We start from the raw sequence: 24,703 nt of genomic DNA, 5'->3' as shown, positions 1-24,703 counted from the left end.
CTGACTGACTGATGTATTGACTGACTGACTGATGTATTGACTGACTGACTGATGTATTGACTGACTGACTGACTGATGGATATATTTGACTGACTGACTGATGTATTGACTGACTGACTGATGGATGTATTTGACTGACTGACTGATGTATTGACTGACTGACTGATGTATTTTACTGACTGACTGATTGATGTATGTATTGTCAGCTGATGCGAGACCAGCTGCAGCAGGAGGAGCAGCGGGAGCGGCAACTGCAGCAGAATGCGGCGCTGCAGTACATGCAACAGCAGCGTATGTGTGCCCCTGCTCCCAGCCCTGCCATCAACGCTCCACAACACTGCCAGAGCATGCAGGTGCCTGTGGAGGTCCTCAAGGTAAGACCGAGAGATAGAGAGCAGGTGTGTGTGTGTCCTCAGGGATTGCGCACATTCAGTCAACACCCACATTCAGTCAACACCCACACTCAGTCAACACCCACATCAGAGGGAGGCGGGGTTGAAGTGAGGGAAGGAGTCAGGTGGAAAAAGTGAAAAGGGATTGATTAGAAGTACTGTGCACTAAGGGGGAGATGAGAGAGAGAGGGTATAGAGAAGAGAAAAGGGATTGATTAGAAGTACTGTGCACTAAGGGGGAGATGAGAGAGAGAGAGGGTATAGAGAAGAGAAAAGGGATTGATTAGAAGTACTGTGCACTAAGGGGGAGATGAGAGAGAGAGGGTATAGAGAAGAGAAAAGGGATTGATTAGAAGTACTGTGCACTAAGGGGGAGATGAAGAGAGAGAGAGAGGGGTATAGAGAAGGGAAAAGGGATTGATTAGAAGTACTGTGCACTAAGGGGGAGATGAAGAGAGAGAGAGGGTATAGAGAAGGGAAAAGGGATTGATTAGAAGTACTGTGCACTAAGGGGGAGATGAAGAGAGAGAGAGGGTATAGAGAAGGGAAAAGGGATTGATTAGAAGTACTGTGCACTAAGGGGGAGATGAAGAGAGAGAGAGGGTATAGAGAAGGGAAAAGGGATTGATTAGAAGTACTGTGCACTAAGGGGGAGATGAAGAGAGAGAGGGTATAGAGAAGGGAAAAGGGATTGATTAGAAGTACTGTGCACTAAGGGGGAGATGAAGAGAGAGAGAGGGTATAGAGAAGGGAAAAGGGATTGATTAGAAGTACTGTGCACTAAGGGGGAGATGAAGAGAGAGAGGGTATAGAGAAGGGAAAAGGGATTGATTAGAAGTACTGTGCAGAGAGAGAGAGAGAGAGAGGGTATAGAGAAGTGAAAAGGGATTGATTAGAAGTACTGTGCACTAAGGGGGAGATGAGAGAGAGAGAGGGTATAGAGAAGGGATTGATTAGAAGTACTGTGCACTAAGGGGGAGATGAGAGAGAGAGGGTATAGAGAAGAGAAAAGGGATTGATTAGAAGTACTGTGCACTAAGGGGGAGATGAAGAGAGAGAGAGAGAGAGGGTATAGAGAAGGGAAAAGGGATTGATTAGAAGTACTGTGCACTAAGGGGGGAGATGAAGAGAGAGAGAGGTATAGAGAAGGGAAAAGGGATTGATTAGAAGTACTGTGCACTAAGGGGGAGATGAAGAGAGAGAGAGAGAGATAGAGAGAGAGAGAAGAGAGAGAAGGTATAGAGAGGGAAAAGGGATTGATTAGAAGTACTGTGCAGAGAGAGAGAGAGAGAGAGAGAGAGAGAGAGAGAGAGAGAGAGAGAGAGAGAGAGAGAGAGAGAGAGAGAGAGAGAGAGAGGACTATTCACATCCCTTAACTTTTCATGGTCTCATTCTGTGTGCAATGATGATGTTTAAGATGATCTCTGTACTCCACACATACCCCACAGTTATCTGTAAGGTCCCTCAGTCCAGCAGTGAATTTCAAACAGATTCAACCACCAAGACCAGAGAGATTTTCCAATACCTCACAAAGAAGGGCACCTATTAGTAGATGGGTAAAAGTAGACATTGAATATCCCTTTGAGCATGGTGAAGTTATTAATTACACTTTGCATGGTGAATCAATACACCCAGTCACTACAAAGGTACAGCCTTCCTTCCTAACTCAGTTTCCGGAGAGAGAGGAAACCAATTAGGGATTTCACCATGAGGCATGCTTATAATTGTTAAGGACTGGGGAGTTTTTCAGGATAAAAAGTTAACAGAGTGGAGCTAAGCACTAGCAAAATCCTAGAGGAAAACCTGGTTCAGTCTGCTTTCCAACAGACATTGGGAGATTCATTCACCCTTCACCAAAACAATAACCCAAAACACAAGGCCAAATCTAAACTGGAGTTGCTTACCAAGAAGGCAGTGAATGTTCCTCAGTGGCCAGGTTCCAGTTTTGACTTAAATCTGCTTGAAATGACAATCAGTCCATTTGAATCCCACTTTGTAACACAACAAAATGTGGAAAGAGGCAAGGGGTGTGAATACTTTCTGAAGACACTGTTAGGTGAAAAAGAGAAAACATACTGGAGATGATAGAGAAAGGGTAGAGATTCAGGCAGAGAAAGAGAGGGGGATTTAGGAGAAGGGGTAATCCACTCACGTGTTGCTGAGGGTCAGCCAGCCTCACTGAGCTCCTCCTGGGTGCAGTGGAGGTGGTCAGGGCTGGATCACTTCTGCTAGGTGGACTGGACTAGAAAGGGGTGGAAACGGCAAAGACCGAGAAGGAAACGGAGAGGGAAAGAAATACAGAGATAAAGAGACTGAGAATAAAATGCGGTGGAACAGCAACAAGGTAGGGTGACGGAGAATCAGTCTTCATCATGACATGGCAGTGTGTGTGTGTGTGTGTGTGTGTGTGTGTGTGTGTGTGTGTGTGTGTGTGTGTGTGTGTGTGTGTGTGTGTGACCGACAGAAGTAGGATACTGTACTGACAGCAGGAGATAAAGGTTATCTGACATTTTGTCTGATTCCACAGATGACAGTGAATGTTCGTATCAGTGTGTGTGAGGAGAGTACATTCTGTCTTTCTCTCAGTCTCTTTGTCATTTGTCAGTATCTCTATTTCTTCTCTGTGTTGTGGGTTCATACTGTGTGTGTGTGTAATTTTCAGGGGAGGCGACGGCGGGTGAATTAGAATTATACATACGTGTAGAAGTTAACTTCCTCCAAGTAGTGAGGAAGTCTCTGCTCTATATCTTCACCTCTGTACTGTTGACAACTGTTGGTCGAAAACTATATCAGTCTTCCTGTCATTCCTTTCACTTAGTGCATGTGAAGTTTATTTGTTCTGACAGAGACATGAGTTATGACAAATAGATCTGACTGCTGTTACTGTTTTGTCCCTATGGGCCCACAGCAATGTGTCACTGACAGTTTTTCAACTGTAAATAAACAGACCCACACTTACTCACGGGCATGCACACACACAGTAAGTGTGTACCATACTGTACTCTACCTTACTCTACTCTAACCTGCCCTATTCTACTCTACTCTAACCTGTCCTACTCTATTCTACTCTACCCTATTCTACTCTACTCTACCCTATTCTACTCTACTCTACCCTATTCTACTCAACCCTACCCTATTCTACTCGACCCTACCCTATTCTACTCTACCATACTCTGTTCTACTCTACCCTACCCTACTCTACACTACCCTATTGTACCCTACCATACTATGTTCTACTCTACCCTAGTCTACTCTACCTATTCTACCCTACTCTACCATACTCTATTCTACTCGACCCTACCCTATTCTACCCTACCCGATTCTACTCTACCATACTCTGTTCTACTCTACCCTACTCTACCCTATTCTACTCTACCATACTCTGTTCTACTCTACCCTAGTCTACTCTACATAATCTACCATACTCTATTCTACTCTACCCTACCCTGCCATACTCTTTTCTACTCTACCCTATTCTACTCTGCCCTATTCTATTCTACTCCACCATACTCTACCATGCTTTATTCTACTAAACTCTACCCTATTCTACTCTACCCTAATCTATTCTACCCTACCTTATTCTACTCTACTCTAGCCTATTCTACTCTATCATATTCTACATTTACATTTAAGTCATTTAGCAGACGCTCTTATCCAGAGCGACTTACAAATTGGTGCATTCACCTTATGACATCCTACTCTACAATATTCAATTCTGCTCGACCATACTCTATTCTACTCTACCCTACTCTACCATACTCTATTCTACTCTACCATATTCTAATCTACCCTATTCTACTCTACTCTATTCTACTCTACCCTATTCTACCATACTCTATTCTACTCTACCCTACTCTACCATACTCTATTCTACTCTACCCTACTCTACCATACTCTATTCTACTCTACCATATTCTACTCTACCCTATTCTACTCTACCCGATTCTACCATACTCTATTCTACTCTACCCTATTCTACTCTACCCTATTCTACTTTACCCTATTCTACTCTACCCTATTCGCCCATACTCTATTCTACTCTACCATACTATACTTTACTCTACCATACTCTACCCTATTCTACTCTACTCTACCCTATTCTACTCTACCCTATTCTACTCCACCCTACTCTATTCTATTCTACCCTACTTTACTATTCTACTCTACTCTACCCTATTCTACTCTATCCTACTCTATTCTACACTACCCTACTTTACTCTATTCTACACTACCCTATTCTACTCTACCCTATTATACTATACTCTATTCTACTCTACCATACTCTACTCTATTATACTATACTCTACCACACTCTACCATATACTATTCTACCCCATTCTACTCTACCATACTCTATTACTACCCCCTATTACTACCCTCTATTACTACCCCCTATTACTACCCCCTATTACTACCCCCTATTACTACCCTCTTACTACCCCATATTACTACCCTTTATTACTACCCCCTATTACTACCCTCTATTACTACCCCCTATTACTACCCTCTATTACTACCCCCTATTACTACCCTCTATTACTACCCTCTATTACTACCCTCTATTACTACCCTCTATTACTACGCCCTATTACTATTATTATATATTATTATATTATACTACCCCCTATTACTACCCCCTATTACTACCCTCTATTACTACCCTCTATTACTACCCTCTATTACTACCCCCTATTACTACCCCCTATTACTACCCCCTATTACTACCCTCTATTACTACCCCCTATTATTACCCCCTATTACTACCCCCTATTACTACCCCCTATTACTACCCCCTATTACTACCCCATATTACTACCCTCTATTACTACCCTCTATTACTACCCCCTATTACTACCCTCTATTACTACCCCCTATTACTACCCCCTATTACTACCGTCTATTACTACCGTCTATTACTACCGTCTATTACTACCCCCTATTACTACCCCCTATTACTACCCCCTATAACTACCCCCTATTATTACCCCCTATTACTACCCTCTATTACTAACCCCTATTACTACCCTCTATTACTACCCTCTATTACTACCCCCTATTATTACCCCTATTACTACCCCCTATTACTACCCTCTATTACTACCCTCTATTACTACCCCCTATTACTACCCTCTATTACTACCCTCTATTACTACCCCCTATTACTACCCTCTATTACTACCCTCTATTACTAACCCCTATTACTACCCTCTATTACTACCCTCTATTACTACCCCCTATTACTACCCCCTATTACTATCCCCTATTATTACCCCCTATTACTACCCCCTATTACTACCCCCTATTACTACCCCCTATTACTACCCCCTATTACTACCCCCTATTACTACCCCCTATTACTACCCCCTGTTACTCCCTGGTCAGGCCCGGGGACTACAGGCTTTACTACGGCTCTACTGTAGGGTTACAGCAACAATGTTGGGGTTCCATACACAACAAACTGTTGTGGTATTGTGGCTCATACCAATGGAAAACAAGCTATTGTGGCTCATACCAATGGGCAATGGACAACCAGAACGCAATGGTAAATGAAGATGTTGACATACTTTACTGAATTTTCTCTGAACTATGTCTGATATGATGAGCAGTTTGTCTGATTATGATGTCAACTGTGTTTAACTCTTGTTGTGGTGTGTTACTTGCGTGTGTTCAGGTGCAGACTCACCTGGAGAACCCTACAGACTACCACATTCGCCAGTCCCAGAGACAACAGGTGAAGGAGTACCTCTCCACCACCTACGCCACCAAGCAGGTACCTCACAGTCTGCCTCTTTCTCTCTGTCTCGATCTGTCTTGGTCTCTCTCTCCCTCCATCTCTTTCTTCAACACACTCTCTCTCGCCTCTCTGTGCAGACAGTACATGCAGTAACAGGGGTGGTCCAACCATCCCCTCCCCCTACTCTGGCCCCCCCCGGGGCCTCTTCCTCGGCCCCCCCTCCTCTCCACTCCCCCCGGCTCCGTACAGAGCAGCTCATCACAGGAAACAGCGCCCCTAACAGCCCCATGGCCATGCTCAACATCGGCTCCAGCCACGAGAACGAGGTACACGAGGTACTTACACACACACTTGCACACATACAATCCATACACACCCTCACACTCACACACAGCAAATACACACACTCGCACACAGCAAATACACACACTCGCACACAGCAAATACACACACTCGCACACAGCAAATACACACACTCGCACACCGCAATTACACACACAGCAAATACACACACTCAAACACAGCAAATACACACACTCACACACATCAAATACACACACTCAAACACAGCAAATACACACACTCGAACACAGCAAATACACACACTCACACACATCAAATACACACACTCGAACACAGCAAATACACACACTCACACACATCAAATACACACACTCGAACACAGCAAATACACACACTCACACACATCAAATACACACAGGGATCTCCAATGATTCTGGAGGGCTACTGGGTTGGAGACTTCAGGAATGCATACAGTTCATGAACACACAGATGCAAACGACTTATGCACACAATCACAACACAGATATACTCTCTCACACTCAACACAAACACACATGTTTGCACACACTGTTGTACTAAAGCTCATGTCTAGACAAACATAAAAGCCCGTCTCAGCTGTGATAATCTGTGAGAAAGTGATGTTCTGTAATTCACTGTATTTCTGAGGGGGCTGACCTGACCTCAACAAGACATAAATCATGGACACATTCCCTTGGTCCATAAAGCCTAGAATGTGTGGGATTGAACATATAACCCTGCAATATCGCCCATACAACTTGATTACCAGGCTGTATAAAGAGAGGATTTAGGGATTACATTATATTCTATTCACAGTTTATGAAGGCATCATTATGACAGCATTGCACCTTATTGTGATGGATTGCAACCTACCATCGTGTGTGTGTGTGTGTGTGTGTGTGTGTGTGTGTGTGTGTGTGCGTGTGCGTGTGCGTGTGTGTGCGCAAAGACCGGCTATTTATCTCGGTGGCATCCACAGACCCAGGGTCAGCTCTATAAAAGTGTTGTACAGCAGTGTGCACCCAAAGGTCACTGTGTTAGCTAACTGAGGCTAACTAGCTCTGATTATCATTGCACTTTAAATGCTCCATTATGGCCTCGCTAAAGTAATTACAGCTTAACGCATGACAGAGGGATAACACACACTGCAACGCCCTTTGAACCCCACAGACTTTGGTCCACACACACACTGGCGTAGCAACACATATAACTTAACTTCACCAGCATCTTCTACAGACCTGAGCAGACCAGCAACTGTAGAGGTCAGAAGTGCATCACTCAACTACAACGGACCAACAACAGAACAGTTAGTTAACCTCAACTAGCCTCAGCCTCAAGTCAGTTAACAGAACAGTTAGTTAACCTCAACTAGCCTCAGCCTCAAGTCAGTTAACAGAACAGTTAGTTAACCTCAACTAGCCTCAGCCTCAAGTCAGTTAACAGAACAGTTAGTTAACCTCAACTAGCCTCAGCCTCAAGTCAGTTAACAGAACAGTTAGTTAACCTCAACTAGCCTCAGCCTCAAGTCAGTTAACAGAACAGTTAGTTAACCTCAACTAGCCTCAGCCTCAAGTCAGTTAACAGAACAGTTAGTTAACCTCAACTAGCCTCAGCCTCAAGTCAGTTAACCTCAACTAGCCTCAGCCTCAAGTCAGTTAACAGAACAGTTAGTTAACCTCAACTAGCCTCAGCCTCAAGTCAGTTAACAGAACAGTTAGTTAACCTCAACTAGCCTCAGCCTCAAGTCAGTTAACAGAACAGTTAGTTAACCTCAACTAGCCTCAGCCTCAAGTCAGTTAACAGAACAGTTAGTTAACCTCAACTAGCCTCAGCCTCAAGTCAGTTAACAGAACAGTTAGTTAACCTCAACTAGCATTCCGTATGTTGCAGTCCAGCCAAGGTGCATTGAAGAAGCTTACTGTACAAGGTGCATACTGTGCATTGAAGAAGCTTACTGTACAAGGCGCATACTGTGCATTGAAGAAGCTTACTGTACAAGGTGCATACTGTGCATTGAAGAAGCTTACTGTACAAGGTGCATACTGTGCATTGAAGAAGCTTACTGTACAAGGTGCATACTGTGCATTGAAGAAGCTTACTGTACAAGGCGCATACTGTGCATTGAAGAAGCTTACTGTACAAGGTGCATACTGTGCATTGAAGAAGCTTACTGTACAAGGTGAATACTGTGCATTGAAGAAGCTTACTGTACAAGGTGCATACTGTGCATTGAAGAAGCTTACTGTACAAGGCGCATACTGTGCATTGAAGAAGCTTACTGTACAAGGTGCATACTGTGCATTGAAGAAGCTTACTGTACAAGGTGCATACTGTGCATTGAAGAAGCTTACTGTACAAGGTGCATACTGTGCATTGAAGAAGCTTACTGTACAAGGCGCATACTGTGCATTGAAGAAGCTTACTGTACAAGGTGCATACTGTGCATTGAGGAAGCTTACTGTACAAGGCGCATACTGTGCATTGAAGAAGCTTACTGTACAAGGCGCATACTGTGCATTGAAGAAGCTTACTGTACAAGGTGCATACTGTGCATTGAAGAAGCTTACTGTACATGGTGCATACCGTGCATTGAAGAAGCTTACTGTACAAGGTGCATACTGTGCATTGAAGAAGCTTTCGGTACAAGGTGCATACTGTGCATTAAAGAAAATTTCGGTACAAGGTGCATACTGTGCATTAAAGAAGCTTTCGGTACAAGGTGCAAGAGATGGTCAATAAAAAGTTAATGATAACTTTTCACGTAATTCATTTTAACAACCTTTTTCCAGAGAGCTGGCTCACACTTCAGTGTTAATGCATTGCATATTATATAGGGAACTTCATTCACCACCAGTGTGTAGCACATCTGCAAGAAACGTCTGGCATGATAGTGAAGTTGATATACTCAGTTTCCACAACATGGCTGCCTTGGTCTGTCTGTATATGATTTGGCATCACTGATCTTAGTGTACTTGAATGTATAACTATTTAAACAGTTTTCCCCTCCTTGTTCTTGGCACAGATGGATGAGGTCATCGATGACATCATCAGCATGCAGTCGAGCTATGATGACATCCAGCAGTACATTGACCCTGTTCAGATGTCCAACACAGTAAGTATTACACCAGGTGGGTTATGTGGGTTGGGTGGGTTAGGTAGGTTGGGTGGGTTATGTGGATGTGTGTTGATATGAATAGATTCGACTAATATACTGAAGAAAAATATAAACGCAACATGCAACCATTTCAACGATTTTAGTTACAGTTCATATAAGGAAATCAGTCAATTGAAATTAATAAATTAGACCTTAATCTATGGATTTAACATGACTGGTCAGGTGTGCAGCCATGGGTGTGCCAGGGAGGGCATAGGCCCACCCACTTGGCAGCCAGGCCCTACCAATCAGAATGAGTTATTCCCCACAAAAGGGCTTTATTAGAGACAGAAATACTCCTTAATTTCATCAGCTGTCCGGGGAGCTGGTCTCAGACGATCCCACAGGTGAAGAAACTAGAAGTGGAGGTCCTGGGCTACCATGGTTACACGTGATCTGCGGTTGTGAGGCCGTTTGGACGTACCGCCAAATTCCCTAAAATGACGTTGGAGAACGCTTTTGGTAGAGAAATGAACATGACATTTTCTGGCAACAGCTCTGGTGGACATTCCTGCAGTCAGCATGTCAACTGCACACTCTCTCAAAACGTAAGACATCAATGGCATTGTGTTGTGTGACTAAACTGTACATTTTAGAGTGGCCTTTTATTGTCCCCAGTACAAGTGTGTAATGATCATGCAGTTTAATCAGCTTCTTTTTTGTGTCTTTTTTGTTGTGATTTTTACCCCCTTTTCCGTGGTGTCCAATTGTTAGTAACTACTATCTTGTCTCATCGCTACAACTCCCGTACGGGCTCGGGAGAGACGAAGGTCGAAAGCCATGTGTCCTCGGAAACACAACCCAATCATGCCGCACTGCTTGTTAATACAGCGCGCATCCAACCCGGAAGCCAGCCACACCAATGTGTCGGAGGAAACACTGTACACCTGGCGACCTTGGTTAGCGCGCACTGCGCCTGGCCCGCCACAGGAGTCGCTGGTGCGCGATGAGACAAGGATAGCGGACGACGCTAGGCCGATTGTGGGTCGCCCCACTGACCTCCCGGTCGCGGCTGGCTGCGACAGAGCCTGGGCGCAAACCCATTCGATCACTGCGCATTAGATCACTGCGCCACCCGGGAGGCTCTTAATCAGCTTCTTAATATGCCACACCTGTCAGGTAAATGGATTCTCTTGTAAAGGAGAACTGCTCACTAACAGGGATGTTTTATTTCAGCTCATGGGACAAACTTTACATGCTGCGTTTATATTTTTGTTCAGTATAGTTTATGATCAGTCTTCCAGTGGGCTATTTTAGGTTTGTTCCCTCTCTGCCCTTTACGTACTGTTCTTGACTTTCCTCTACCCATTTCTCACCACTTCCTGCCTCTCCCGTGTCCTTTCTCACACCTCTCTCACCCCTCTCTGTCCCTATCTACCTCTCTCACCCCTCTCTGTCCCTATCTACCTCTCTCACCCCTCTCTGTCCCTATCTACCTCTCTCACCCCTCTCTCACCCCTCTTTGTCCCTATCTACCTCTCTCACCCCTCTCTCACCCCTCTTTGTCCCTATCTACCTCTCTCACCCCTCTCTCACCCCTCTCTGTCCCTATCTACCTCTCTCACCCCTCTCTCACCCCTCTCTGTCCCTATCTACCTCTCTCACCCCTCTCTGTCCCTATCTACCTCTCTCACACCTCTCTCACCCCTCTCTGTCCCTATCTACCTCTCTCACCCCTCTCTCACCCCTGTCTCACCCCTCTCTGTCCCTAACTACCTCTCTCACCCCTGTCTCACCCCTCTATGTCCCTATCTACCTCTCTCACCCCTCTCTGTCCCTATCTACCTCTCTCACCCCTCTCTCACCCCTCTCTGTCCCTATCTACCTCTCTCACCCCCTCTCACCCCTCTCTGTCCCTATCTACCTCTCTCACCCCTCTCTCACCCCTCTCTGTCCCTATCTACCTCTCTCACCCCTCTCTCACCCCTCTCTGTCCCTATCTACCTCTCTCACCCATCTCTCACCCCTCTCTGTCCCTATCTACCTCTCTCACCCCTCTCTGTCCCTATCTACCTCTCTCACCCCTCTCTCACCCCTCTCTGTCCCTATCTACCCCTCTCACCCCTCTCTCACCCCTCTCTGTCCCTATCTACCTCTCTCACCCCTCTCTCACCCCTCTCTGTCCCTATCTACCTCTCTCACCCCTCTCTCACCCCTCTCTGTCCCTATCTACCTCTCTCACCCCTCTCTCACCCCTCTCTGTCCCTATCTACCTCTCTCACCCCTCTCTCACCCCTATCTCACCCCTCTCTGTCCCTATCTACCTCTCTCACCCCTCTCTCAACCCTCTCTCACCCCTCTCTGTCCCTATCTACCTCTCTCACCCCTCTCTCACCCCTCTCTCACCCCTCTCTGTCCCTATCTACCTCTCTCACCCCTATCTCACCCCTCTCTGTCCCTATCTACCTCTCACTCACCCCTCTCTCACCCCTCTCTGTCCCTATCTACCTCTCTCACCCCTCTCTCACCCCTCTCTGTCCCTATCTACCTCTCTCACCCCTCTGTCACCCCTCTCTGTCCCTATCTACCTCTCTCACCCCTCTCTCACCCCTCTCTCATCCCTCTCTGTTCTATTTTGGTCCCAGTCCACCCCTCCCTCTGTGAGTTGATGGGGTGATTATGCCGACTCTTCAGTACTAAGGCTGTGACTGGGCTCTGAGGGAGAAAGAGACTCGTTGTTCCGTTTATCAGAATCCCTCCATCTTAAGCTACAGACTCTTCTGTATGTTTGTGTCCTATCTGAGAACTACTGTTGTCATTGCTGTTGAATTTAGCTTCCCAGACGTCAAAATGGCCGATATTTGATGTTGGTGGTGGGGGGTCAGTGGGTCTGTGGTTTTTTGTTCCTCAGAGTTTAATGAATAACTGCTGATCTATATTGGCTTCAATTAGCTGTCTGGTGCTGCTGCCTTCCCACCCCAGGGGAACCCTTCAGTTGGTTTAAAGGACTCCAAGTATTTAATTGATTTTAAATGATTGACGTGAAGTGCTGCAGTTTTAAAAGAGAGGAAGAGGGTCATTCCTAGCACTAAAAAAGTCTGTGGTCTGAGAGAGTCTTCGAGCAGAAGCACAGAGCTCTGTGTTTTAAAGGAATGGCTCCGAATTAACAATTAAACCACCGCTAGTTAGAGTACAACTTGTTTACAAGGCATTTGGAAAGGGAGAAAGAGGGAAGGAGAGGTGGAGGAGGAGGGGAATGAGGGATGTGGGAAAAACAGGCTGAAAGTCCAGTTCGGGGAAAGTTCATTGTGTAGAAGAGAGGTAGAAGAGAGAGGGATTTGGTGAGATTGGTTAGTCTCTGAGGAGGGCTGGAGCGAGTCAGTGAGTCAGTGTGAGAGAGTAAGAGGGAGAGTGCACGGACCCAGAGAAGGAAGAAAGGATGAAGGAGATGAATAAGACGTATGCCATCGTGGAGGTGATAGATGGGGAACAGATCCAACTGGTAAGAGGTCTGCGCTCTCGTTTGTGTGTGTGTCTGTGTGTGTGCGTGCATTTGTGTGTGTGGTTGGGAAATATGTATAGATGTCTATTTGTTCACCCAGCTTGGTCAGTAGTGAGTCAGGAGAGTTATGCCCCCCTCCCTCATGACCCCTCTCTGGATTGGCTGGGGCTGGGGCAGGGCGGGTCATCTCTAACTCCCAGCCTCGAGTCTCTGATTAGGGGATGAGTCTAGTCCTCGGGCCCCTGGGACTGGTGCTGCAGGCTGGAGGCTGGAAGGAAGCAGCACTTTGATATGGGAGCGGTTGAGCTGAGCTCTATCGCTTTGGGCAAACTTCCAGCGAGGGACACGCTCAGCCATTAGAGAGAGAACTGCATGGGACATTAACTGTCTGGCATGACAGCGTAAAGGTCACTGCTGGCTTCTCCCCTGTCTCCCTGCTCTAACCCGTGTGGGTGGGTGGGTGAGTGTGTGTATGGAATAGAAGGGCATTCGCTGGGTTTATCTCTTGGTGTTCTTGGCTCTTGATCACTCAGTGGTGTGTTGGGTGTGTGTGATTACATAATATTCAATATCATAGTCATTGATTAGATTTAGCTGTTTGGCAATTGATTGCCCCTCCAGGAGCTAAACTGAGCGGTGTGATTTGCATGCTGGGACAGTGGTATTAAGTGTCTCTGTGCATAGATTCAGCCCTCTGTATGGAGTATTGATGGTGAGGGACATCAGCTATTCCCATCACATTGCTACAACTTTGCACCAGATGTGCAGCAAATCAGCGAAAAAATGTGCTTGTTTTTTTTTGTTCGGTTGACTTAATATGCAGACCTCTAAACAGTTATGCTGTTCTCTCAGTCTCTGTCAAGGTCCCTGTGCTCTGCTGAGACGTTTAGAATGAGATCCCTCAGGACTAATGTTAGTTACCTTACAAATCTTCTCTCTGCTTTTGGAGGTTCTTTCCTCGTTAACTTTCCTTAAACACTGAGTTTTCCCCTTAATGAATGAATTTCATCTGCTAATCTGTGAGCAGGATTATCATGGTAAACTCCCTGGAATCTGTGGAATCTGGGAGTTTAAGGAAAGCTTGGGAACGCCACTGAGAGAATACCAGGCATGACTGACCTGCGAGAGTGAGAGTTTGTTTAAAATCGACGGTATCGGGTCATGCTGATTGTGTGTAGGATGGGAGACATTCACGGAGAGGGGAGAGGAAGGGACAAGGAGAGGAGAGGGTTACACCTAACTCTTAACTTCATGTCCCAGATTTAAAATAAAGGAGAGGAAGACCCTACTGAGGATGCCATTTCCTTTTGATCAGTGTACTGTAGATCTGTTTGCTTGATGAGTGACCAGAGGTCTCCGTCCACAGCGGTCTGTTTTGAGCCTGTGGTTTAACTGTGTGAGTGAGACCTGGCTGCTCGTCAGTCGTCTCAGTGATAAGGGATCTGTTATCCCTGTTATCAGTCAAGCCTCATTAGTATTGCAAAGGAGATCTTCAGCCACATCCTCTTGTGTGAAATTCAAAGTGTTTCTTTATTATTGGAGGATTCATCATCAAATCCCTTATCAGGGTGCTTGACTAGTAGTAGCCCATAGAGCCTGCTACGTAACAGCTACACAACCTCCACACAACCTCTACAGAGGAGACTGCTAGTCTTCCAAAGAGGCTGGGTTAGAGATATGGTCAGAGAATAAAGCTATAGAGATAAGAAGAGAGATGGACCGATAGAGACACATTTATTGACTATCAGAGCAGAGGTAGTTAGAGGCAGTAGTTTCCAGGTGTGATATTGGCCTGTTATCTTCTGCTATCTGCTCTTTACAGCCACTAAACATGTAACACACAGTGTGTTTATTAAGTTCCCTCAGGCTCAGAGGACTAACCAGGGTTACGCACAATATGATGCCATACAACTCCCAGGAGACACTGACTTCACCATTCTGTCTTCGAATTGTCTCCCTCTGTCAAGGGGCTTTATTGGCCTGGGAAACAGATGTTTACGTTGCCAAAGCAAATGAAATGGATAATAAACAACAGTGAAATAAACAATCAAAAATCAACAGCAAACATTACAGTCCAGTTCCAAAGGAATAGAGACATTTCAAATGTCATGTTATGTCTGTATACAGTGTTGTAACGATGTGCAAATAGTTAAAGCACATGTTATGTCTGTATACAGTGTTGTAACGATGTGCAAATAGTTAAAGCACATGTTATGTCTATATACAGTGTTGTAACGATGTGCAAATAGTTCAAACACAAAATGGAAAATAAATCAACATAAATATGGGTTGTATTTACAATGGTGTTTGTTCTTCACTGGTTGCCATTTTCTTGTGGCAACAGGTCACAAATATTGCTGCTGTGATGGTATTTCACCCAATAGATATGGGAGTTTATTAAAATTGGATTTGTTTTCATGTTCTTTGTGGGTCTGTGTAATCTGAGGGAAATATGTCACTCTCAGTCTCACTCTCTCTGTCTCTCTCTGTCTCTGTCTTTCTCAATCAATTAATTGAGGGTGATCTCAGGAAACAGTCTTTATGGAATAAAAATGTGTTCCTCGGTTGTGTTTCGTGCATGGTTTCCTGAATTTGGTTGTGTATCAGGCTATCAAACAACCGCAAGGGCTTAACGTGGGCTCTAAACTGCCCTGAAAATAGAGTGCCTTGTAAGAATAGTTTATTTAACTATCATTTCCCCATCTGAAGGATGTGTGTCACGTTCTGACCTTTATTTCCTTTGTTTTGTCTTTATTTAGTATGGTCAGGGCGTGAGTTGGAGAGGGCAGTCTATGTTTGTTTTTCTATGTTTGGTTTCTGTTTCGGCCTAGTATGGTTCTCAATCAGAGGCAGGTGTCGTTAGTTGTCTGATTGAGAATCATACTTAGGTAACCTGGGTTTCACTGTTGGTTTGTGGGTGTTTGTTTCCGTGTGTGTGTTTGTCGCCACATGGTACTGTTTCGGTTTTTGTAGATTTCACGTTATCGTTTATTGTTTTTGTTCGAGTGTTCATTTTGTCTTTATTAAAATATCGTCATGAACATTTACCACGCTGCATCTTGGTCCGATCCTTACTCCTCTTCAGACGAAGAGGAGATCTGCCGTTACAGAAACACCCACCAAGCAGCGTGGTAACAGGCAGCAGCAGCAGCAGCAGCAGCAGGAGAGGCAGCGGTACTTGGAGAAATGGACTTGGGAGGAGATTTTGGACGGCAAAGAACCCTGGGAACAGCCAGGGGAATATCGCCGCCCCAAAGCAGAGATGGAGGCAGCGAAAGCAGAGAGGCGGCATTATGAGGAGCTAGCACGGCAGAGCGGCTGGAAGCCCAAGAGGCAGCCCCAAAAATGTAGTGGGGCGGTGGCACACAGGGAGTGTGGCGAAGGCAGCTAGGAGACTTGAGCCAACTTCCCGTGCTTACCGGAGAGCGAGAGGGACCGGGCAGGCACCGTGTTAATGCTGTGGAGCGCACAGTGTCCCCGGTGCGGTTGCATAGCCCGGTGCGGTACATTCCAGCTCCTCGTATCGGCCGGGCTAGACTGGGCATCGAGCCAGGTGCCATGAAGCCGGCTCTACGCATCTATTCTCCAGTGCGTCTCCTTGGGCCGGCGTACATGGCACCAGCCTTACGCATGGTGTCCCTGGTTCGCCAGCACAGCCCAGTGCGGGCTATTCCACCTCGCCGCACTGGCCTGGCTACCGAGAGCATTCAACCAGGTAAGGTTGGGCAGGCTCGGTGCTCAAGAGCTCCAGAGCGCCTGCACGGTCCGGTCTACCCAGTGCCACCTCCACACACCAGCCCTCCGGTGGCAGCCCCCCGCACCAGGCTGTCTCTCTGTTTTCTGCCTACAGGTGTTCCCGCCTGTCCAGCGCCGCCAGAGTCTCCCGTCTGTCCAGAGCCGCCAGAGTCTCCCGTCTGTCCAGAGCCGCCAGAGTCTCCCGTCTGTCCAGAGCCGCCAGAGTCTCCCGTCTGTCCAGAGCCGCCAGAGTCTCCAGTCTGTCCAGAGCCGCCAGAGTCTCCCGTCTGTCCAGAGCCGCCAGAGTCTCCCGTCTGTCCAGAGCCGCCAGAGTCTCCCGTCTGTCCAGAGCCGCCAGAGTCTCCCGTCTGTCCAGAGCCGCCAGAGTCTCCCGTCTGTCCAGAGCCGCCAGAGTCTCCCGTCTGTCCAGAGCCGCCAGAGTCTCCCCGTCTGTCCAGAGTCTCCCGTCTGTCCAGAGCCGCCAGAGTCTCCCGTCTGTCCAGAGAGCCGCCAGAGTCTCCCGTCTGTCCAGAGCCGCTCTCCCGTCTGTCCAGAGCCGCCAGAGTCTCCCGTCTGTCCAGAGCCGCCAGAGTCTCCCGTCTGTCCAGAGCCGCCAGAGTCTCCCGTCTGACCAGAGCCGCCAGAGTCTCCCGTCTGTCCAGAGCCGCCAGAGTCTCCCGTCTGTCCAGAGCCGCCAGAGTCTCCCGTCTGTCCAGAGCCGCCAGAGTCTCCCGTCTGACCAGAGCCGCCAGAGTCTCCCGTCTGACCAGAGCCGCCAGAGTCTCCCGTCTGTCCAGAGCCGCCAGAGTCTCCCGTCTGTCCAGAGCCGCCAGAGTCTCCCGTCTGTCCAGAGCCGCCAGAGTCTCCCCCGTCTGTCCAGAGCCGCCAGAGTCTCCCGTCTGTCCAGAGCCGCCAGTCTCCCGTCTGTCCAGAGTCTCCCGTCTGTCCCAGAGCCGCCAGAGTCTCCCGTCTGTCCAGAGCCGCCAGAGTCTCCCGTCCCAGAGCCGCCAGAGTCTCCCGTCTGTCCAGAGCCGCCAGAGTCTCCCGTCTGTCCAGAGCCTGCCAGAGTCTCCCGCCAGAGTCTCCCGTCTGTCCAGAGCCGCCAGAGTCTCCCGTCTGTCCAGAGCCGCCAGAGTCTCCCGTCTGTCCAGAGCCGCCAGAGTCTCCCGTCTGTCCAGAGCCGCCAGAGTCTCCCGTCTGTCCAGAGCCGCCAGAGTCTCCCGTCTGTCCAGAGCCGCCAGAGTCTCCCGTCTGTCCAGAGCCGCCAGAGTCTCCCGTCTGTCCAGAGCCGCCAGAGTCTCCCGTCTGTCCAGAGCCGCCAGAGTCTCCCGTCTGTCCAGAGCCGCCAGAGTCTGTCCAGAGCCGCCAGAGCCGCCAGTCTCCCGTCTGTCCAGAGCCGCCAGAGTCTCCCGAGAGCGCCAGTCTGTCCTGAGAGCCGCCAGTCTCCCGTCTGACCAGAGCCGTCTCCCGTCTGAGCCGCCAGAGCCGCCAGTCTCCCGTCTGTCCAGAGCCGCCAGTCTCCCGTGTCCAGAGCCGCCAGAGTCTCCCGAGCCGCCAGAGCCTGCGCCAGTCTGTCCTGAGCCGCCAGTCTGTCCTGAGCCGCCAGAGCCGCCAGTCTGTCCTGAGCCGCCAGTCTGTCCTGAGCCGCCAGAGCCGTCCCTGAGTCTGTCCTGAGCCGCCAGAGCCGCCAGAGTCTCTGTCCTGAGCCGCCAGTCTGTCCTGAGCCGCCAGTCTGTCCTGAGCCGCCAGAGCCGCCAGTCTGTCCTGAGCCGCCAGTCTGTCCTGAGCCGCCAGAGCCGCCAGTCTGTCCTGAGCCGCCAGTCTGTCCTGAGCCGCCAGAGCCGCCAGTCTGTCCTGAGCCGCCAGTCTGTCCTGAGCCGCCAGAGCCGCCAGTCTGTCCTGAGCCGCCAGTCAGCCAGAGCCGCCAGTCTGTCCTGAGAGAGCCGCCAGTCTGTCCTGAGCCGCCAGTCTGTCCTGAGCCGCCAGAGCCGCCAGTCTGTCCTGAGCCGCCAGTCAGCCAGGCGATGCCAGAGTCGCCCTTCACTCCGGAGCTGACTGAGTCTCCCGCCTGTCCGGCGCTGCCGGAGTCTCCCGCCAGTTCGGCGCTTCCGGAATCTCCCGTCCATTCGGGACCCATTTCTAGGGTCCCCAGTCCGAGGTCGGCGGCGAGGGTCACCGTGTTTAGGAGGCCACGGAGGCGGGCAATGAGGCAGAGAAAAACTGTGGTAAAGTTGGGTTCACGTCCCGCGCCAGAGCCGCCACCGCGGACAGACGCCCACCCAGACCCTCCCCTATAGGTTCAGGTTTTGCGGCCGGGGGGGGGGTACTGTCACGTTCTGACCCTTATTTCCTTTGTTTTGTCTTTATTTAGTATGGTCAGGGCGTGAGTTGGGGTGGGCAGTCTATGTTTGTTTTTCTATGTTTGGTTTCTGTTTCGGCCTAGTATGGTTCTCAATCAGAGGCAGGTGTCGTTAGTTGTCTCTGATTGAGAATCATACTTAGGTAACCTGGGTTTCACTGTTGGTTTGTGGGTGTTTGTTTCCGTGTGTGTGTTTGTCGCCACATGGTACTGTTTCGTTTTTTGTAGATTTCACGTTATCGTTTATTGTTTTTGTTCGAGTGTTCATTTTGTCTTTATTAAAATATCGTCATGAACACTTACCACGCTGCATCTTGGTCCGATCCTTACTCCTCTTCAGACGAAGAGGAGATCTGCCATTACAATGTGCTTGGTGTCGTTGTTGGAACCCATTCTTCATTGAACTTGATAGGAGAGTAAGTGACCAGTCATTTGTAAGAGATTAAGTGAAGATACTTCATCTGAAGGATTAGCATGCATAACCCCTGTTTAACCCTTCAATCTCTTCTTTCTCATGGATTCTAATCTCACAAAGAGAGTAACCCGAATGACCAATCCTCTGTGTTATTGGTATTTTTGAGTGAATGTAGGTTATGCGATGCTCATTCTGATGTGTGTTCCCTCCTCAGCTCCCTCTGTCCAGCAGTCACCTGGACGTGTACACGGGCCCTGGGATGACCGGTCAATCCATTGCCATGACCAGCAACTCCTGTCCTGCCAACCTGGCCATCAAACGAGAGCTGACGGGTAGGACCAATCACAGCCGCAGGCACAGCCATGGCAACCAATCAGAGACAAGCTTAGACACACAGCAACCACACAGCTCTCAGACAAATAGCAACCAATCAGAGATAGACCTGCATGGTTTCCTACCAGTTTTCCCACCTGGTTTCCGAGGTCTCAATCAGATGCTGAGTAAACCAGGATATAAGAGGAGGCTGGTGGAAGGAGCTATAGGAGGACAAGCTCATTGTAATGGCTGGAATGGAACGGTATCAAACACATGGAAACCACATGTTTTACTCCATGCCATTATAATAGGCCCGTCCTTTTACAGCTCCTCCCACCAGCCTCCTCTGCAGGGTCTATTTTTCTCAAAACGACCGGTTCGTTGAACGTCATTTCTACTGTGATTGAATTAAATTAATAATTTAAGCAATGTAGTTCCTCATTGACAGATATTGTGAGGGCCAGCCTGTAAGTTACATCAATCAGCTCAGGTTTCCTTTAGGAATGTTTCTCAGGACATACCGTCTCATAGGGACGTACATACCGTCTCATAGGGACGTACATACCGTCTCATAGGGACGTACATACCGTTTCATAGGGACGTACATACCGTCTCATAGGGACGTACATACCGTCTCATAGGGACGTACATACCGTCTCATAGGGACGTACATACCGTCTCATAGGGACGTACATACCGTCTCATAGGGACGTACATACGTCTCATAGGGACGTACATACCGTCTCATAGGGACGGACATACCGTCTCATAGGGACGTACATACCGTCTCATAGGGACGTACATACCGTCTCATAGGGACGTACATACGTCTCATAGGGACATACATACCGTCTCATAGGGACGTACATACCGTCTCATAGGGACGTACATACCGTCTCTAGGGTTTTTTTGGCTGCTGATAGTAGTTAGTGTTGATGAGTTGTGTGAGGACAGTGTTAGTTCATTGCTTGTTGTTTTTGTCAAGATGCAGAAGCCCGTGCGATGGCCAAGGAGAGACAGAAGAAAGACAACCACAACCTGAGTGAGTTTATTCTGCCCTTCTCCCTTTCCCTTGCTCTCTCTCTCTCTCTCTCTGTTTCTCTCTGTATCTAAGTCTCTCTGTCTCTCTCTCTCTCTCTCTCTCTCTCTCTCTCTCTCTCTCTTTCTCTGTCTCTCTCTCAATTCAATTCAATTCAATTCAAGGGCTTTATTGGCATGGGAAACATGTGTTAACATTGCCAAAGCAAGTGAGGTAGATAATATATAAAGTGAAATAAACAATAAAATTACACATACAGAAGTTTCAAAACAATAAAGACATTACAAATGTCATATTATATATATATACAGTGTCGCTCCCTCTCTCTCTCCCTCTCTCTCTCTCTCCCTCTCTCTGTCTCTCTCTCTCTCTCTCTCTCTCTCTCTCTCTCTCTCTCTCTCTCTCTCTCTCTCTCTCTCTCTGTCTATCTCTGTCTCTCTCTCTGTCTATCTCTGTCGCTCCCTCTCTCTCTCCCTCTCTCTGTCTCTCTCTCTCTCCCTCTCTCTGTCTCTCTCTCTCTCGCTGTCTCTCTCTGTCTCCCTCTGTCTCGCTCTCTCTCTGTCTCTCTCTCTCTCTCTCTCTCTCTCTCTCTCTCTCTCTCTCTCTCTCTCTCTCTCTCTCTCTCTCTCTCTCTCTCTCTCTCTCTCTCTCTCTCTCTCTGTCTCTCTCTGTCTCTCTCTGTCTCTCTCTGTCGCTCTCTGTCGCTCTCTGTCTCTCTCTGTCTCTCTCTGTCTCTCTCTGTCTCTCTCTGTCGCTCTCTGTCTCTCTCTCTCTCTCTCGCTCTCTCTCTCTCTCCCTCTCTCTGTCTCTCTCTCCCTCTGTCTCCCTCTCTCTCTCTCTCTCTCTGTCTCTCTGTCTCTCTCTCTCTCTCTGTGTCCCTCTGTCTCTCGCTCCCTCTGTCTCTCGCTCCCTCTGTCTCTCGCTCCCTCTGTCTCTCGCTCCCTCTGTCTCTCGCTCCCTCTCTCTGTCTCCCTCTGTCTCTCTGTCTCCCTCTGTCTCTCGCTCCCTCTGTCTCTCTCTCCCTCTGTCTCTCTCTCCCTCTGTCTCTCGCTCCCTCTCTCTGTCTCCCTTGCAAAAACACAATTTGAATGAGTTTGCACTTTTTGAACATCCCTCTCCTTTTTACAATCTCTCTCTGTTTAAAGTACACCTATCTCCCTCTCTCTGTTTAAAGTACACCTCTATCTCCCTCTCTCTGTTTAAAGTACACCTCTATCTCCCTCTCTCTGTTTAAAGTACACCTCTCTATCTCTCTCTGTTTAAAGTACACCTCTATCTCCCTCTCTCTGTTTAAAGTACACCTCTATCTCTCTCTCTCTGTTTAAAGTACACCTCTATCTCTCTCTCTCTGTTTAAAGTACACCTCTATCTCTCTCTCTGTTTAAAGTACACCTCTATCTCTTTCCCTCTCTCTTTCACTCACACACACACACACACACACACACACACACACACACACACACACACACACACACACACACACTGTGGTAATTCAGCTGATACAGGGCAACCCACAGGTGGATGTTTAACCCACACTTTCTGCTGCTCTGGCACTAAAGTCTAATTGCCTGTCACACTAGTTTTTTTATGTGTAGTGCCTGTGTTAAATCAAATCAAATCAAAATTGTATTTGTCATATATGCCGTGTAACGACTACAGTGTAGTCGTTACAGTGAAATGCTTACTTACGAGCCCTTAACCAAAAATACAGTTTTAAGAACATCAAAGAACAGCAGTAAAATAACAATAGCGATTCTATATACAGGGGGTACTGGTACACAGTCAATGTCTGGGGGTACAGGTCAATGTGCGGGGGTACAGGTCAATGTGCGGGGGTACAGAGTCTGTGCGGGGATACAGTATTAATGTGCGGGGTTACAGGTCAATGTGCGGGGGTACAGGTCAATGTGCGGGGGTACAGAGTCAGTGTGCCGGGGTACAGAGTCAATGTGCGGGGGTACAGAGTCTGTGCGGGGTACAGAGTCAATGTGCGGGGGTACAGGTCAATGTGCGGTGGTGCAGAGTCAGTGTGATGTGGTACACAGTCAATGTGCGGGGGTACAGGTCAATATGCGGGGGTACAGAGTCAATGTGCGGGGTACAGGTCAATGTGCGGGGTACAGAGTCAATATGCGGGGTACAGAGTCAATGTGCGGGGGTACAGGTCAATGTGCGGGGGTACAGGTCAATGTGCGGGGGTACAGAGTCAGTGTGCGGGGGTACAGAGTCAGTGTGCAGGGATACAGAGCCAGTGTGCGGGGGTACAGAGTCAGTGTGCGGGGGTACAGAGTCAATATGCGGGGGTACAGAGTCAATGTGCGGGGTACAGAGTCAATGTGCGGGGGTACAGAGTCAATATGCGGGGGTACAGAGTCAATATGCGGGGTACAGAGTCAGTGTGCGGGGTACAGAGTCAGTGTGCGGGGTACAGAGTCAATATGGGGGTACAGAGTCAATGTGCGGGGGTACAGAGTCAGTGTGCGGGGGTACAGAGTCAGTGTGCGGGGGTACAGAGTCAATGTGCGGGGGTACAGAGTCAGTGGGCGGGGGTACAGAGTCAATGTGCGGGGGTACAGAGTCAATGTGCGGGGGTACAGAGTCAGTGTGCGGGGGTACAGAGTCAATGTGCGGGGGTACAGAGTCAATGTGCGGGGGTACAGAGTCAATGTGCGGGGGTACAGAGTCAGTGTGCGGGGGTACAGAGTCAATGTGCGGGGGTACAGAGTCAATGTGCGGGGTACAGAGTCAATGTGCGGGGGTACAGAGTCAATGTGCGGGGGTACAGAGTCAATGTGCGGGGGTACAGAGTCAATGTGCGGGGGTGCAGAGTCAATGTGCGGGGGTACAGAGTCAGTGTGCGGGGGTACAGAGTCAATGTGCGGGGGTACAGAGTCAGTGTGCGGGGGTACAGAGTCAGTGTGCGGGGGTACAGAGTCAATGTGCGGGGGTACAGAGTCAATGTGCGGGGGTACAGAGTCAGTGTGCGGGGGTACAGAGTCAGTGTGCGGGGGTACAGAGTCAGTGTGCGGGGTACAGAGTCAGTGTGCGGGGGTACAGAGTCAGTGTGCGGGGGTACAGAGTCAATGTGCGGGGTACAGAGTCAATGTGCGGGGGTACAGAGTCAATGTGCGGGGGTACAGAGTCAATGTGCGGGGGTACAGAGTCAATGTGCGGGGGTACAGAGTCAATGTGTTAGTAGTAGTTTGCGGGACACAATAAACTGCAGGAATGCTACTCTCTCCCTGTCCCCATCTCTCTCTCTCACACACACACACACACACAGAATAAAGACATGTCATAGTGTGTATATATATATACAGTGTTGTAACGATGTGCACATAGTTCAAGTAAAAAGATCTGAAAATAAATCAACATAAATATGGGTTGTATTTACAATGGTGTTTGTTCTTCACTGGGTGCCTTTTTCTTGCGGCAACAGGTCACAAATCTTGTTGCTGTGATGGAACACTGTGGTATTTCACCCAGTAGTTATGGGAGTTTATCAAAATTGGGTTTGTTTTGGAATTCTTTGTGGATCTGTGTAATCTGAGGGAAATAGGTCTCTCTAATATGGTCAGGATGTTAGGAAGTGCAGCTCAGTTTCCACCTCATTTTGTGGGCAGTGAGCACATAGCCTGTCTTCTCTTGAGAGTCATGTCTGCCTACGGCGACCTTTCTCAATAGCAAGCGTATATCTTTCTGTTTATAACCTCCAGTAAACTCCAACACTCATCTACTCATCTACACTATAAGTCTTTATTATGGCTATGCTGCACAAAGCCAGCAAAAACAGCCAG

At 48.2% G+C, this 24,703-nt stretch overlaps 1 protein-coding gene and 1 long non-coding RNA gene across 9 annotated transcripts in view; one reads left to right on the top strand and one right to left on the bottom strand.

The window, feature by feature from the left end:
* Positions 1-24,703, top strand: part of LOC118377699 (transcription factor EB-like) — a 168,168-nt gene that overhangs the window by 138,852 nt on the left and 4,613 nt on the right. For 4 of the 6 annotated variants that reach the window (XM_052526860.1, XM_052526858.1, XM_052526859.1 and 1 more), the window contains 6 exons: positions 207-374; positions 6,064-6,162; positions 6,264-6,461; positions 9,470-9,559; positions 19,767-19,884; positions 20,853-20,909. In XM_052526860.1, the coding sequence (XP_052382820.1) occupies positions 207-374; positions 6,064-6,162; positions 6,264-6,461; positions 9,470-9,559; positions 19,767-19,884; positions 20,853-20,909 (730 nt within the window). The remainder of the gene's footprint in view (positions 1-206; positions 375-6,063; positions 6,163-6,263; positions 6,462-9,469; positions 9,560-19,766; positions 19,885-20,852; positions 20,910-24,703) is intronic. The other 2 variants (XM_052526857.1, XM_052526856.1) reach the window with 2 other exon arrangements.
* Positions 10,789-11,954, bottom strand: LOC127932191 (uncharacterized). Of its 3 annotated transcripts, none has more exons than XR_008144484.1 (4): positions 11,695-11,954; positions 11,466-11,545; positions 11,358-11,426; positions 10,789-11,208 (listed from the first exon to the last, which is right to left on the bottom strand). It is a non-coding gene; the product is annotated as an uncharacterized LOC127932191 (long non-coding RNA). The 3 variants fall into 3 exon arrangements; XR_008144483.1 differs by lacking the exon at positions 11,358-11,426 and having other exon boundaries at positions 10,789-11,008; positions 11,078-11,197; XR_008144482.1 differs by lacking the exon at positions 11,358-11,426 and having other exon boundaries at positions 10,789-11,197.

This window comes from Oncorhynchus keta, chromosome 10 (assembly GCF_023373465.1).
Source record: "Oncorhynchus keta strain PuntledgeMale-10-30-2019 chromosome 10, Oket_V2, whole genome shotgun sequence".
In the NCBI taxonomy this organism is placed as follows: domain Eukaryota; kingdom Metazoa; phylum Chordata; class Actinopteri; order Salmoniformes; family Salmonidae; genus Oncorhynchus; species Oncorhynchus keta.
This window is presented reverse-complemented; position numbering and strand designations above follow the sequence as displayed.